Raw genomic sequence first — 17,566 nt, 5'->3', positions numbered from 1 at the left:
ATTTCCTATTGACACACTAAAGCTAAAGAAATAAATAACCATCTTAAGACAAATGTTTTTGTGAAACATCTTACAGTATGTGCCTAAGACTTTTGCACAGTACTGTGTAGATGACTTGTCGAAGATAACACTATTTGACTAATCCATTTAATATTTTTTACATTTCGTTTGGGTTTAAACCTTATTTTATGATGCACTTCAAATGGAGCAATTATAGTAAAGGCACTTCTGGTTTTCTAGCCCTTATGCTGAATAATTAAATACCAATCCTAGTCTGACATGAGTACTTCTAAGAAATTGAGAAATACTGATTATTAGAGTCAGGCTGCCTCACAATGTGTAATTAGAGACTCATATTTTCAACGATGCAGAAAATACAGAGAAAATCTCACCATCCAAATGTTATATAAACTCCAACATGAACACGCAAAGCTCTAATTTACATATTTTAATTACAGTTATCCAAAGTTTTGTGAATGTTAGTGTAAAATATGCTTTTTTTAAAACATGAACAAAACATAATGAGGCTATGAGAATGGTAAAAATATCAATTGAATTTGTGAAAAGATAAAACAATAGGCCTATGTGTAATTCAGGGTTTGCTCTCTCAATCTGGATGCTAACTTGACTGCAGGTTTACTAAATACTTTTCAAATGTATTCATAAATTTCATACATTTTATTTCATAAAAAGATTTGTAAAGTTGTTTGTTCATTTATTCAAAAATGCAATTTTTTTCCATTTATTTATTGCTTTTCCCGCTTCTCTCTGTTTCACTTTCTTTGTTGTTTTGTCATTGTGTGGTATTTAAGGGTGGATACACATTAGAGTTTTGGTTGGATTTGACATCATAGTTTGGTGTGAAAGTTTTTTAAAGGCTTGTATTTGGTGAAGGGTTCAGGTAAACTCCAATATGGTTTGCAGTTGGTGCGAAAGTAATCTTGACTAACTGCTACTGATAACGCATAATTTGCCATTGATTTATTTATTTTGCATTCATCACAGCCCTTGCGATACATATGTGGCAGTTGCGGACAGACGCAAGTACTGTTGTCTGCATATTTGGTAGTAAAACCAAAAAAGACAACTATAAATAAAAAAGTGAATTTCTTGTTTTTTCCTCCTGCGTAGTTACCTTGCTATAGTGGTAAACATCCGCTAGTTCACATACTGCAGTTTGGAGCCAAATAATACAGTGTGAAAAGCAGCCGCGGCCCGTGCATTTTAAGTCTAGGCCTTCAGTGCGATGCATGTCATTAAGAAAACACAGTTTCACAATGAATAAGACACCGTATCCCTATCATACATTACGTGGCAGTCAACTAATAATACCAACTGACATTTTAAAAACACGTCCACGCACGAAAGCCAGAACCAAGGAGGTCTAATACCAAGAATAAGCTCTCTAATAATATTTGCGATTTAAATTTTGCTTGCAATAAATTTTGTTTCATCAGGGTACATGGTTACTTTTCAAAACTTGATTCGACACTGAATGCTCAAGCAGCCTAATTTACACTTAGAAAACTTCTGATGTTGCTATAACAATGCAAAAAGCACTTACCAATTTGCTTGAAGTGAAAATCAGCCCTCATTTCCTGTTTAATTAATCAATCACACGATCATGCAGAACATCTCAGGTTTTTAAATCCATAAGGATCTCTTTCTCAATGGTGATGACAGCCAACTCGTCAGCAAGATCTCGCGCTCTTCGCTTTCAAAATACGTACATCACTTAAAGCGTGATTGCATCACTCAAGGTCAGCTAGAATGCCTGGACTGGGACATATCCTAAAGACCACACCCACCAGTAACAAATAAATCATTCTGACTGGCTGATGAATCTGACAGTCTGACTTTAGATGCCTATTCACTGCACTGTTGAGGGATTCTGTGGAAATTCTGAAGGCCTGAAGGGTGGAGCTCAGACTCAACTTTTTGTTTTTTGATATTCATTTTTAGATGAATTAGGAGTGGAAATCGATTGCAAATACATAGGCAAAAAGGTCATTGAGAAAGGATGAAAAAATATTTATTTATTAGGCATGTTACTCAAGCAGAGAAGGCTTTGCTGGCCCTGTGAAATCGCCACTGGTGAAAAGAGAGCAACAGGGGACAGAATTGAACTCTGGTTTAGACCAAACAATCAAACAGTCTAAGGGGCCGTTCACACAGAATACATTCTTGACGCGACGCAAAAAATGAAACAGAATGCAGGTTTCTCTAACATTTTTTTAATGTTCTTTTAACTTGCCGCTTCTTTGCGAGACACTGCGGAAAAACTCTACACTCGTCAAAACAATTCCAAAACGGCACAGACAAATGAAAAAACAAAACGTGTCCGGTGTGAACGCCCCCTTACAGCTTCTTGTGCCATGAGCAGTGAGTTTTTGAGACATTGTATCAGTTTAAATACAGAAAAACAACTTTTAAAAAGAAGCTGCACCTTTTGTAAATGTAGAAGTGTAGAATTGTCCAGTAGTAGGGCTGCAACAAAAATGGAGCCTTATAAAAGAAGGTTGCTGGTTAATCTTTGATTCCAGTATTTAAGTGCTTACATTTTGAATCTGATTAATTGACAACACTAAACGGTTTACCTGGGTTTACTGTCATACTGTGGTGATCAAAGCTGTTTTATGTGATACTGGCTCATCTTCAGCTCTTATGTTTTCTTTCCGCAGACGGCAGGTCTTTCTCCTGGCGAGACACGGACACCGAGCCTCCTGTTGGCCCCTGGGGTGAGATGGGGTCAGACCCCTATCAACCAGTCCACCCCGTGGGAGACAGACGAGCCTCCCGCCAAGCAACACAGAGACAATGATACGACCACAGGTATGTCTACACCTCTATAATGCATTTCTTTCCACTTTTCCTTGTTCTTTAGATGCATAAAACAGATAGGAAACATTCCTAACATTCCTCATTTGCAAGTCACTTGCAAATAGATAAAGTTTTGTTTTCTAAACACTCCATTTTCTGTCGAGAAAGATGCCATTCTAGTGTGCATAAGAAGCATAAATATAGCTAAATCAATGTGTTTTCTAAATTAAAAAATATTATTATAGATGTTGCCTTAATGTAGCACACCTGGAATGCTGTTTTAACTAATCAGCATTCAGGACTGGAACTTTCAGTTTTGTAAAATTATCATATGGATGTGCATCTAGTTATAATGTTTCTTTGTTGAAACAATCTTACATGGGCTCATGTTCTCTTGATGTGAGTTTTTATGCAATGCTTTGAAATTGTTTATGATATAGCATGGGGGAAATACTCAAGAACATCAAAGAAAGATGGGTCAGCCAAAGTGTTTCACATTAAACTGTGTTTTTTCTCATCAACTACAAGCTAGGGTAAGAATATTATTAATAAAGATAGATTGTTGACCTCTCTAGCCTTCTTTCTAGCCTTAAGCCTATTGAGTGATTATACATGTGAAATTGGACATTAATGTTCAGGAGAGCAGTTTTCTGTTGGCCTCTCTAAAGACCCCTGGGGCCTCCACAGGGGCCCCTCGCTGTGCCATGATAGAAAGAACCGAAGGGCTCACAGAGGGGGGCAGTGTTAGCATTGTGTTGCGCACTACAGGATCCTGCTTCCGGCACCTTACCCGAAACTCAAAGTAAGGTGTCACACAACATCCCCTCGTTTGACAGCACTGACAGTAGTATGACATATTCAGAGCAACTGTACTGCTGATATCTGGCTCCTGATAATTTTTGGGACCAGCTACACACTTAAAGGGACAGTTCACCCAAAAACGAAAATTCTTTCATCATTTAATCACTAGGGATGGGTATTTTCGAATAATTTTGTAGTCGAGTACTCTGACCCAAAAAAATATTTTAAATGTAATTTTAAAATAATAAGTATGATACATACACTACCATTCAAAAGTTTGGGGTCACTTGCCAGAAAAGTTTCTCATGATCTTAAAAATCTGAAGGTGTATGCTTAAATGTTTGAAATTAATTTTGTAGACAAAAATATAATTGTGCCACCATATTAATTTATTTCATTATAAAACTAAAATGTAATAAAAAAAAAGAAGTTTTTGAAATGGATGACTTGGACCAAATAATAAAGAAAAGCAGCCAATAAGTGCCCAACATAGATGGGAACTCCTTCAATACTGTTTAAAAAGCATCCCAGGGTGATACCTCAAGAAATTGGATGAGAAAATGTCAAGAGTACATGTCTGCAAATTCTAGGCAAAGGGTGACTACTTTGAAGATGATAAAATATAACACAGTTTTAATTTATTTTGGATTTTGTTTAGTCACAACATAATTCCCATAGATCCATTTATGTTATTCCATAGTTTTGATGACTTTACTATTATTCTAAAATGTGAAAAAAATAAAAAATAAAGAATGAGTAAGTGACCCTAAACTTTTGAACGGTAATGTACGTGAAATTTATATTTTGTTTTATTCACAAACATTGGCAAGAATGGTTTCAAAATAAGATAACTTCTAGAAACTATGCTTTTCTTTCTTTCTTTTTTTTTCTTTTTTTTTGTGGGGGGGGGGGGGTCTACTGTCTACATGCTATCACATTTTTATAACTTCACATGTTATTATTCAGAAAAACAAGTGGTGAATTTTGGCTTTTTATAAAATGTGTTCTGTCGGTGTTCAGAGACTTAACGCACATACACACATACTGGTGTGATAAGCTTCACATGCCGCTCCGCATTTTTTCCAGTGTAAAAGCCCACTGGTTAGCATGGCTCTGACAAGAACCAAATAGCTGTAGAGTATAATTCAGTAACAATCAAAATATTACAAGTACTACCACACTTGGCTTTGCTTGAAAGCACAGACACATCTAATCTTCTTCTCTCATCCAACACCTCAACAACATGCATATCCACAACGATCCCCCCCCCCACCCCCCAAACGGACTAAATTTGAATTGTGCTTGATTTAACTGCCCAGACAAAAAAAAATAAAAAAATATTCTGATTTTTCTGAAAGGACAAAAGCACTCCAATGAAACAACTGATATTTTATCCACACACATTGTAATTATATTAGCAAACAAGACTCAGATCCATACTGTTAATTTCATTAGCTTTTCAATTCTCACTCAAGCTTTTGGCTATAATTGAGTTTTATTTTTTTTATTTATTTAGTTTCAAATCTAATAAAAAAAAGACTTGATTGCAGCATACTTTAATTCTCTGGGAATTACTTAAGTAATAGCATTCTTGTGTCTAATATGGTTGGTAATATCAGACTTTTCCTTTCATAGTGGTAGAAATTGAGTGTAGCTGTCCTTTATATTCTTCTGAATTATACACGTACCTTATTCAGGCTGCAGTAAGTCAATTCCCACTTGTGTGTTCCTGTCTCTTCAGCCTAGTGAAGGCCAATGTCATGATTAATTTGTTTATTTTTATTTATTTTTGTTTTTTTCCTGGAATGGCCAATTCCCAATGTGTTTTTTTTTTTTTTTTTTTCTCATAGTCGCGTAGTGATTCACCTCAGTCCGGGTGGCGGAGGACGAATCCCAGTTGCCTCCGCGTCTGAGATCGTCAACCCGCGCATCTTATCATGTGGCTTGTTGAGCGTGTTGCCACGGAGACATACCGCGTGTGGAGGCTTCACGCCACCCACCGCGGCGTCCACGCTCAACTCACCACGCGCCCCACTGAGAACGAACCACATTATAGCGATCACGAGGAGGTTACCCCGTGTGACTACCCTCCCTAGTAACCGGGCCAATTTGGTTGCTTAGGAGACCTGGCTGGAGTCACTCAGCACGCCCTGGGATTCGAACTAGCGAACTTCAGGGGTGGTAGCCAGCGTCTTTACCACTGAGCTACCCAGGCCCCCTATGATTAATGTTTTTTAATCTTTTCCCCACCTGCTGTAGTTTCTGTTATGGACCATCAGTGTTAAGCAGCTATTTTTGCAGCTCCTCTAGAAAAGGAAGGGCATGGGACTAAATCTGCACTGTTGCATTGTGGTTAAACCTTCCTGTAAGCAGCATCAATCTGTTTTCAATCCCGTGACCCATGGCATCCCAAGAAGGAAGCTTTTGAAATTCTCATTGCACTTTGTTTAATAAAGAACAGCAAATCTGTGTTTGTTGTTTAAGAACAAGTACCAAGTAGATTATTTGTAGTTTTTTTAAACCCCTATGTTTAGGGTCTACAATTGTACATGACTTGGTTTTTTCCTTCTTGTTTCACAGGGCCCCCATGGGTGCCTCCAGTGGTGGCGGCCACTCAGTCCAGCCTATTGGCTCACACGTACGGGATGCCCCAGCCACCCATCTACAGCCAAGGCGTGTCCGTCCAGTCCCCCATCATTGGCGTGACCCCGGCCATCCAGACCCCCATCCCCCCACACCATCCACTCATGACCGCCCACTTCCAACTTCCCCCCATTTCTTCCCAACCACCAGGCAGCTTAGTCCTCAACATGCAGAACCAGTCGCCCTATGCCACCAGTCAGCCATCAATCACTCCGTCGCCCCTAACGACGGCCGGCCAGGCAGTCCACCCCACCCATCAGAGTGTGGTCAGAAACGGTCACATGACTCACCCGCTGATACAGCCTCCAGCTTTGCCTTGTGCCTCGTTGCCGCTAACGAACGGGCAAGCAACGACTCAGCCTACGCCTGCCTTGGCCAATCAGGAAAGTCAAAACGGACTTCAGATGCTCCGTACTGTCGGAATGGGGAAGTACGAGTTCACAGACCCGAGTCACCCGAAAGGTAAGTTACCTTGTGGTTTTGAAACTAATGACCGTGTCCAAAGATGTCTTGAAAGGTCTTTTCCAGGGAATGGCTTTTGATGTTGGGAAGGAAGTTGACCACAGACTTGTTGATAAAATATACCTCATGAGTAATGGCCTGCGGTAAGAAAAGCATCATCAAGGTCATGGATTCCGATCTTAAAACGACTGTCACTTAAACAGGGCTCTTCCGTGAAAACTTTTATGCCGCTTCCTAAGAGTCTCCTGCTGTGAAATCTTGACTGGTTTCAAGGCTGTAAATTGTTGTTTGTACAAGATAACCTTGGACGACACTCTCTCAGTCCAGAAACAGATGTTGCTTATTCCCTCAGCAATTTTCACATTTAATGAAGCTTTTAATCTAGGTTTAGATTGGCTTTCTTAGCTCATTTGATGTATTTTATGAGCTCTTTAAAATGAGTGCTATTTACTTTCCACATCAATGATACTTGCAATTGTATCTTAACATGCAAAAGAGCCATTTAGATTAGACTTTCAATGCATTTTTAAAATTCAAATGCTCAAAACACAGTTAAAGTGACAGCACTGGGGCAGGTTTGGCAGACTAATGTGCTATAAACTTATATAATACTACAATCCAATTGGTTTATATCTTTTTAAAAGGAGACTTAATATTGGTTCCAAGCTAACTTTCTATTTATTTTTATGAAGATTAAGTAACATAATTACATATCAGATTTATCCTAACAGGTGTGAAGACAATGTACTTGCCTGCTTAATCCAGCCTAAAATAGTTTGCTGTTTGCTGCTTTAAGATGGTTTAGCTGATGTCCCAGCATGACCAGCTTAACAAAACCACTCTAAACCATCAGACTAGACCAGCTTTTATAGCTTGGTTGCTGGATAAGGCCAGATATTTTTTATAGCACAAGTTAAAAATTTTACTATTTACGTTTTGCAACTAATACTTTTATTTTTTCCCCTGCCTTAATAAATAAATAAATAACTTTTTTTGGGAGACCTGCTAGACCAGCTCAAAACCATGTTAGCCAGGATTAAACCAGCTAAGGCCAGCAAGCCATTTTAGACTGGTTTGACTTGTTTTTTTTAATATTTCAGCAGGGTTTATACTGTAATCTAACGTATGGTCATCTAGGTTTTTTTTGTTAGTTTGTTTGTTTTTGTAGCAACTGTAGAAAAGTAATAGGGATATATTTTATTGTATTTTAATGTATTTATTATTTTAATTTTATTTTATTTTATTTTTGCACTTTGCAAAGAATGCTTTCTTTTTTCCCTTATAAAACATCCTAAAATGTGGGTCTTAGCTGATCTGTTTTTTTTTTTTTAAGTAGGGTTGTCTGTCTCCCCTTGTTCCCCCACAGCTCAATTAGTTGTCATTCTGTTAGTTAACTAGCTAAAACAGTGTCTAGTTTTCTTGGATAGCTGATTTATTCAGAAACCTTCCAGTCACATGTTTCATTTTGTTGACCAGATTAACACGTAAGAGCCCTTCATCTCAAGCTCTGGTTGACTTGTGTTGCCCTGGTGATTTCAGCTCTGTTTCCTGCTGATAGAAGTCCTTAAAGAAGCACAGATCTTCATGGGTCAGCACACACCAGACAATGCGTGCAATCTGTCTTAATACACATGCATTGTGTTTAAGTGCAGTGGAAAAGGTTTGCAGCAGTGAGCTTATCAAGGTGAAGGTAGAGTTTACCGTACCTGTCCTCACTCTGCGGTAGGATAGATTTTGAGGGCTTGTTTGTGCCCCCGGCCTATTTTGGACATGCAGACTTGTGTTCTCTTATCAAACACTGCTGAGTGTGGTTTCTATTCAACCGTAAGGTTTGGGAATGCTTGCTAAGTATTCATCGGACAAACTGTTCCATCCAATGTTTTGTAGAGCTTCAAACTACTCATATATTTGCATATCTGAATATTTTGCAATACAACTGAAATATAGTTGTTGATTATAAGTATAGAAACTATATTAGTCAATAGTTGATTCACCTCTGTGCTTTTATGCAGGATTTTATGAAATCCCCATGGAAAAAATGAATGGAAAATATACTTCTGGAACCAAGACGACTTATGTGCAAAAAGTACTCAGTGGTATTAAAGGGCAGGCAGTGCAGTCTACAAATCTATCACACTGCGAGTGATGCTACGTTTTATCATCATAATACATCGGTTTAATCCATGTTTTTAAAAATCCATATTAAAAAAAATCCAGCAGAAAAGAACTCTTTAATATAACAATATGCACTTTAATGCGCCTCTTTTACATGAGTGCTGATTTTTTTATAGTTCAAACTTAGTTCAATCACCCATTTAATCAAAAAGGCACTCAGATGAATTACAGCCTTTCTGATCTTAACATTAATTTGTCTGAATATCTGTTTCACTTATGTGTATTTTTTGGTGATTGAAAAATAAAGAAATAAAAATCATTTTTCAGGAAAGGGTTTTTTTCTTTTTCTTTCTTTATTTTTTTTTCAGTTTGTCAAATTCTTTTAGACAAATTCTGAGACCCAAGCATGACAGCTGTGTGCAATTTTCATTTCCCTTTTTGATTTGTAACTTGTAGCACCTAAAAAAACATTTTGTTCTAGGGTAAATAGTTTTCCTAAAAATTGATGTCCACATACAGTATTGTGGACAGTGGGACTTTTTTATTTTTTTATCAAATTGTTTATTATGTTGCCAGGACTGTTGGTTATTCTTGTTTTTGGGACATTACATCAGAAATTAGCAGAATTAATTCTGATCCAAAGTAATGGCCAGCATCATCCAATCACTGTCAACCATTTTAAAACAAAATTATACATAATAAATTCTGAATCTATGTACTTTTTACCATTGTCTCATGTCTGCCAAACATGTTGAGTGGTCCAAACATCATCTGCAGCCTGAAACTGAACTTTTGGTTGGATTTTTGGAGTGAATGCACTTAGCTGCATAGAGAGCTATAGGATGCTCCCTTGCTCCCTATTTAGGGAATGAATTAACCTCCAGCATGCTGTCTGTCTGCACTGGTATCAGAACAGTTCAAAATGCACCTTATTTTCATTCTAATACATAAAAACCTTCTGAAAGCAACATTTTTCTGCTTTTGGATGAACCCATTGATTCTCAATGTGATGAATATAGTGAATATAGGATTTCTTAGAAAATTACACATTAATGTATTTGTGTTTTGCAGCATGGCGTTTCACGATAAATCGTTTAAATTTTAGAAATAGCATATCGGATGAAACTAGAGACAATAATCTCAAACAGGTTTCAATGTAAAAACTTAATTAGGTTTCTTACCTGATGTCGTTTTTTTGGCGTTTCTCCCAAAGACAAACTCCGCTGTGGTCGGCGCAATATTGTTTTGTCACATGACTTTGTGCGTTGAAGTTTATCCCTTTACTGACAGCACAGAGTCTCCTGAACTGAAATCAGTCGGTAAATTATGCGTTGCGTAGAGAGAAGCCAAAATACAATGTCTACGCATGTGTACACGGGGTCACACAAGGTTAATGTAGTAGTTCTCAACTGGTGGGTTACAACCCCAAAATGAATCACAGATCTGTTCTGATTGGGTCACAGGCAGCAGTGATAAAATGAATGCTAAATCCAAATAACAAAATGGAACTAACCAACAAGCAAATAAATAGGCATATCTACATTTAAAAGGGAGGACGCTTCCCATATTTTTTGTTGTTGAGGTCAAAGGCCAAGCGCCCAGTGATGTAAACATGGACAGGTTGTTTGACACTCTCAATTATGAACAAAACAATGAAAGGTAAAATAAAATACCGTGCAAACCAGACTTCATTAAAAACAAGTTTGCTTGTAACGTGCCAACAACAATGTGTTTTGTGCTGTTATTAGCTGCCGAGAGCATGAAACCATTGAAATTCAATTTTGTATGATACATTATTTTTACACTTTGTTGGGTCCCCACTTGAAGCAAAACCAGTTGAGAACCACTGCTTTAATGTATTTTGTTACACACAAAAGCCTCTTTCTGAATGTGTTGAAATGCAACATCTCTGAAGTCAGGAAATTTAGGCCTGCCCAAGGGTTGTTTCAGAGCCATGAGATTATTTATATAGGTCCGGAATGTCTGATCAGCATAAACAAGTCTTTTAGATTGAACTGTCAAGTGATGTTTAAGACAGACAGCTGTTTTGGGGAAAGATGCCAGTGGCGCTGCTTCAGGAGGAAAGACATGTTTCAGAGTATATTGTTTTTCAGTGAACAGCTGCCTAAAAAACACTATTTCTCAACAAAACAAGAATGAGTGTAGACTGTATTTTTAGACTTTTAAGATGTTGGACCTGATTGGCATGAAAACAGATCTGAATATCTCATTGCATCAGTGCAGAAGTTGGTTCCTTGGTGCCAAGATTTTGACTGTAGTTTTCTAAAACTTCTTATTCATGGCAGCCTCTGTAAGATTCAGCATAGTGTTGAGATTTTTGTTAGCTTCTTAGCGACAGCTTTGTGTAGTCAGGAATATGCTGTGATGTAGGCAAATTAAAAAACATGATCACACAGGCAATCACTACCAGGTTTGATCCACGTGTTCGGTTTTAATAACAAAACACCCAGTAAGCATTTATACAGTACAACACATTTTACCATTTTGGTCTCCTCAGGTGAACAGAAAGTGCTTTACTCCAATATAAAATTCTGATTTGAGATGAGTGTAGCTTCCATAAACAAATAAGCCTAGTTTAGAACAAAAATAAAATAAAATAAAAAATAGCTATTTTATCACAATTTAGTGTAATAAAAACATTTAGGTTTTTTTTTCTCAATGTGGAGAAATGAAAGCATCTGAAATATCATATGGTTAAAATGGAAAGCAAAAAAATATGAAAAGAGTGAGTTTACATCATCATCATCATCATCATGATTATTACTGTTAATCTTATTGGGAGTGTTTACTTGTCACAGACTATTAACCTTTGGTTTGCTCACAGGGTTTATGGAAAGGCACCGTTTTATTCTCTGTAAAGCTGCTCTGGAACATTTTATTTTGTGAAAAGTGCTCTACAAATAAATCTGAATTTAATTGACTAATCATTGAATTGTAAAAATATTAACTGCTGAAATAGTGTAAATTGTGATTGTTTGGACTTTACTGGGAAGTAAATTTAGAAAGTGGACCTCTTACAATGTTAATTGAATACCCCTGTATTTTTTACTTGGCATTGCACGATGAGATAAAAATATGTTCTAAAAACAAATAGGCATATTTTGGTTTAGAAAAAAAAAAAAAGCTAATTTATCACAATTTATTATGATACAAAACATTGCTTTTTTTTATCGGTGGAAAGAAATGGAGCAACAGAAAACTGGTTGACAATGACCCTTGTGCCGCCAAAACAGCACCAACCCATTCTGAGATGATGATATTCTCACCACAATTGTACAGAGCGGTTATCTGAGTTACCGTAGACTTTTCAGTTTAAGCAGTCTGGCCATTCCCTGTTGACCTCTCTCAACAACAAGGCATTTTCATCCACAGAACTGCCTCTCACTGGATGTTTTCTGTTTTTGACACCATTCGGAGTAAATTCTAGAGACTGTTGTGTGTGAAAATCCCAGGAGATCAGCAGTTACAGAAATACTCAAACCAGCCCGTCTGCCACCAACAATCATGCCACGGTCCAAATCACTGAGACCACAATTTTTTCCCCATTCTGATGGTTGATGTGAACATTAACTGAAGCTCCTGACCCGTATCTGAATGATTTTATGCACTGCACTGCTGCCACACGATTGGCTGATTAGATAATTGCATGGATGATTGTTGGTGCCAGATGGGCTGGTTTGAGTATTTCTGTAACTGCTGATCTCCTGGGATTTTTACACACAAAAGTATGATTTATTTTTTTATTTTTGGTGTGCCCCTCTGGCCACTCCATTAAAAAATAGTGTTACCTCCATAAACATCCATCAGGGTAACACACTTGACACTAATATAATGAAATGAATATTAACTAAACATAAAATTTAACATAAAAAAAACACCCCAATGTAGCTAATTGATTTAAAAAAAAAAAAAAAAAAAAATATATATATATATATATATATATATATATATATATATATATATATATATAAAATTAAAATATAACCAAATGTGAAAGAACTTGTGGAAATGCCCAATTCTGTTTTTTTCACAAATTTTCACAAATTTAACCAAAAATAAATAAATAAATAAATAAATATATATATATATGTTTCATAAGCAGCGATTTTTCAGCCTGCATCTGCAAATCTACAAGTGTAAAGCATGACTTAATATATTCTGTGTGTCTTTGTATCACTTTGTGAATTCATATTCACAGTCGGAAACCACATCCTCAATTCCCAACAATGCCATTTTCCACATCCAAGTGACATTAGTATATCCAACTTTGATCCTGTATGGTTGTAAATGACAGTTACGTTTTCCAGTGCTCCCTGTGAGTTCTGTCTTGGGAATGAATCGAGACAAGCTACTAGGCCATCTAGGAGACAAACACAGAATCTTTGCAAAATTCCTTGTCTCATTAAGACGGATCGGCTCCAGGCCATGCGCTCTAGCCTTGGCATTCCCCACTATGAGAAGAGCCGCACATGGTGAAATGGAAGATGCAGCTCACGAACTGTGCGTGATGCATTTCTCTGTTATAAATGAATGCACAGCTATGTTAATGTGGAGGGATTGAGGAATGATGCCGTTTCGTATCTCTGCAGGGTAAGATCGTGATGGATAATCTAACCTTGTGTTTCGAAATAGCCGCATTCTCAGCAGGTGGAAATCGATTTTAAATGAAGTAATGTTCTCTTGGTTGTGTTCACGAAATCCACCTCATCCGATAACCCAACGCTCCCAAAAGGCTCCCCTGTGTGCTGCTGAATATTTTTTCTTTGGATATTGTTTTTCAGCGCATCTACCTTAAAGTATAGATATGGAAAATCTATACTTTATACACCTCAAGGAGTATTTGCAGTTATTCTGTGCACCAATCCCAGGATGCATCTTTGTAAATAAAGCGCCTCTGGTTTTAAAGCTAAGCCACGGTAGCCAGCACTTTCCACAAATATGGTACAAAATAGTGCCTGAAAATAATAATAAAAACATATTTAAAAAACAACTTTGTTTTTAACAAATGGTCAGTGAGATTCCTTACCTTCAGAATATGTTGATCTTCAACTTTTAGGTGGTCAAACTAAATATTATTTGAGCTGTTTTATTTTATTTTTTTGAAAAGTTACCCGTTATGCCAAAATACAGTTTAAACCCCTGATTTTTGTGATATATATGGGAAGCTGAACTAAAAAATAATAATAATATAAATTGTAATTGTAAATTCAATTATGTAATTGTAAATCCTAAATATATATTTTTAAATCAGAATATATAATTTATATCTTTATGTATTTGCAAATTCTGAATATATATTTATACATCTGAATATATATGTATAAATGTATATATACTGTAAATCCTGAATATGTAGTTTTATATCTAAATAAATATTTATTTTTACATTACTTAATATAGTGCTATGAATCTGAATATATAATTGTAAATGTGAATATATAGATGTGAATCCTGATCATATAGTAATACATCTGAATAAATAGATAAAAATATAATTATATAGTTGTAAATTATATATATATATATATATATATATATATATATATATATATAGTGCATCTGGAAAGTATTCACAGCGCTTCACTTTTTCCACATTTTGTTATGTTACAGCCTTATTCCAAAATGGATTAAATTCATTATTTTCCTCAAAATTCTACAAACAATACCCCATAATGACAATGTGACAGAAGTTTTTTGAAATCTTTGCAAATTTATTAAAAATAAATTATATTAATAATTATTTATAAAATAAAAATTTATAAATAATATATTAAAAAATAATATTTTTTTTTTTTTTTTTTTCAAGGTCAATCAAAGATTTCAAACAAACTTCTTTCACGTTGTCATTATGGGGTATTGTTTGTAGAATTTTGAGGAAAATAATGAATTTAATCCATTTTGGAATAAGGATGAAAAAGTGAAGCGCTGTGAATACTTTCCGGATGCACTGTGTGTGTGTCATATATATATATATATATATATATATATATATATATATATATATATATATATATATATATATATATATATAGTGAATATGTATTTAAAAATCCAAATATATAGTTATAAATGTGAATATATAATTTCAAATGAGAATATATACTTGTAAATACTACATTTATAGTTATACATCTGTATGTATATATTCAGATTTATAATGATATATTCTGAATATATATTAATACATCTGAACTTATATTATTATTTCCTCCTTTTGGATCCCCATAGATAAATAATATAAAGGGAATGTTCACTTTCATGGAATGAATAAAAGATTCAATAAAAGGGAATGGTGACTGAAGCTGACTTTCTGCCTAACATCTGCTTTTGTGCTCCACTGAAGAAAGAAAGTCATACAGGATTGGAAAGACATGAGGGTGAGTAAATGATGAAAGATGTTATTTTTGGGTGAACTTACCCTATTTGCTAGGAAAGATAATTTTCTATCATATACACTGGTGGCCAAAAGTTTGGAATAATGTACAGATTTTTATCTTATGGAAATAAATTGTTACTTTTATTCACCAAAGTGGCATTCAACTGATCACAATGTATAGTCAGGACATTAATAATGTGAAAATTTACTATTACATTTTGAAAAAAATGTTCAGAACTTCTTAAACTACTTCAAAGAGTTCTCATCAAAAATTCCTCCACGTGCAGCAGTGACAGCTTTGCAGATCCTTGGCATTCTAGCTGTCAGTTTGTCCAGATACTCAGGTGATATTTCACCCCACGCTTCCTGTAGCACATGCCATAGATGTGGCTGTCTTGTCGGGCACTTCTCATGCACCGAATGGTTTTAGGGAGGCCAGCAGGGGGTGCTTACCCTGTGGTTTGTGTGGGTCCTAATGCCCGAGTGTAGTGATGGGGACACTATACTGTAAAAAAGCATCGTCTTTCGGATGAGACGTTAAACCGAGGTCCTGACTCTCTGTAGTCATTAAAAATCCCATAGCACTTCTCGTAAAGAGTGTGGGTGTACCCCGGTGTCCTGGCCAAATTCCCCCCATTGGCCCTTATATATCATGTACTCCTAATAATCCCCATCCCTGAACTGGCTACATCACTCTACTCTCCTCTCCACCAATAGCTAGTGTGTGGTGGGTGTTCTGGTGCACTATGGCTGCCATTGCATCATCCAGGTGGATGCTGCACACTGGTGGTGGTTGAGGAGATTCCCCCATACTATGTAAAGCACTTTGAGTGCCTAGAAAAGTGCTATATAAATGTAATGAATTTTAATTAATTAATTACCTTACAGTCTAGCTGATCCCACAAAAGCTCAATGAGGTTAAGATCCATAACACTCTTTTCCAATTATCTGTTGTCCAATGTCTGTGTTTCTTTGCCCACTCTAACCTTTCTGAGTTTTCTCTCCTTGTTTTTCTGTTTCAAAAGTGGATTTTTCTTTGCAGTTCTTTCCATAAGTCCTGCAACTCCTGAGTATTCTCTTTACTGTTGTACATGAAACTGGTGTTGAGCGGGTAGAATTCAATGAAGCTGTCAGCTGAGGACATGTGAGGTGTCTATTTCTCAAACTAGAGACTCTGATGTACTTATCCTCTTGTTTAGTTGTACATCTGGCTTTCCACATCTCTTTCTGTCCTTGTTAGAGCCAGCTGTCCTTTGTCTTTCAAGACTGTAGTGTACACCTTTGTATGAAATCTTCATTTTTTTTTTTTTTTTTTTTGGCAATTTCAAGCATTGTGTAGCCTTCATTCCTCAAAACAATGATTGACTGATGAGCTTCTAGAGAAAGCTGTTTCATTTTTGCCATTTTTGACTTAATATTGACCTTAAGACATGCCAGTCTATTGCATACTGTGGCAACTCCAAAACAAACACAAAGACAATGTTAAGCTTCATTTAATGAACCAAATAGCTTTCAACTGTGTTTGATATAATGGCAAGTGATTTTCTAGTACCAAATTAGCAATTTAGCATGATTACTCAAGGATAAGGTGTTGGAGTGATGGCTGCTGGAAATGGGGCCTGTCTAGATTTGATCAAAAATGACTTTTTTCAAATAGTGATGGTACTGTTTTTTACATCAGTATTGTCCTGACTATAATTTGTGATCAGTTGTATGCCACTTTGGTGAATTAAAGTACCAATTTACTTTCTGAAACATCAAAATCTATACATTATGTAATGTAGCTACAGTGCAACGTAGTTCAAATAAACAAGCCAGCACACGATTTTGTGTCTCTAATGCTTCAAGAAAGTCTTTATATTCATGGAAAATTGGCAGCAGAGTTTGTAAGGGCTGCTCGGATTGTTGTAGAAACAGTTCAAGCACTGTTCGCGTGGTGTTCTAGATAAATGACCTATAATGGCACGGGTGGTTTTGACTGTTCAATTAGGGAACTAATCAGTTTAGACAGATGATTAACATCGTGATTGAAGGGGCCACCCTAGGAGCGTGTCTCTGGCGCAGGGCTGTGCCACTGTTTCTCTCTCTATCATATACACGTGCATTTGTGTGAGTTTATTAAAATATCACTGACAATGTGTCTCCAAATTACAAGCTTGTCTGCAAATCTCGCTGTAACTTTCAGAAATTTTAATGAGTGTGTGTAGTTGTATCTTTAAAAGCTTTTTTCCTGTAAAGTCTTAAAAGCTAATCTAAAAAAAAAACAAAAAAAAAAAACAAAAAACAAAACAAGGGCAGTTAAAGCCCTTGTAAGCATATCCGTGGTGG

The 17,566-nt window shown here is 36.2% G+C and overlaps 1 protein-coding gene across 1 annotated transcript in view; it reads left to right on the top strand.

Annotated features, from left to right (window-relative positions):
- The window catches only part of LOC127409587 (kelch-like protein 29), a 337,458-nt gene that overhangs the window by 187,039 nt on the left and 132,853 nt on the right, over positions 1-17,566 (top strand). Inside the window, exons 4-5 of the mRNA XM_051644227.1 lie at positions 2,682-2,832; positions 6,202-6,726. Coding sequence (XP_051500187.1) covers positions 2,682-2,832; positions 6,202-6,726 — 676 coding nt within the window. The remainder of the gene's footprint in view (positions 1-2,681; positions 2,833-6,201; positions 6,727-17,566) is intronic.

The sequence above is a fragment of the Myxocyprinus asiaticus genome, chromosome 19 (assembly GCF_019703515.2).
Source record: "Myxocyprinus asiaticus isolate MX2 ecotype Aquarium Trade chromosome 19, UBuf_Myxa_2, whole genome shotgun sequence".
NCBI classification, from domain to species: Eukaryota; Metazoa; Chordata; class Actinopteri; order Cypriniformes; family Catostomidae; genus Myxocyprinus; species Myxocyprinus asiaticus.
Note: the sequence above shows the minus strand (reverse complement) of the source record. Positions and strands in the feature narration are given on the sequence as shown.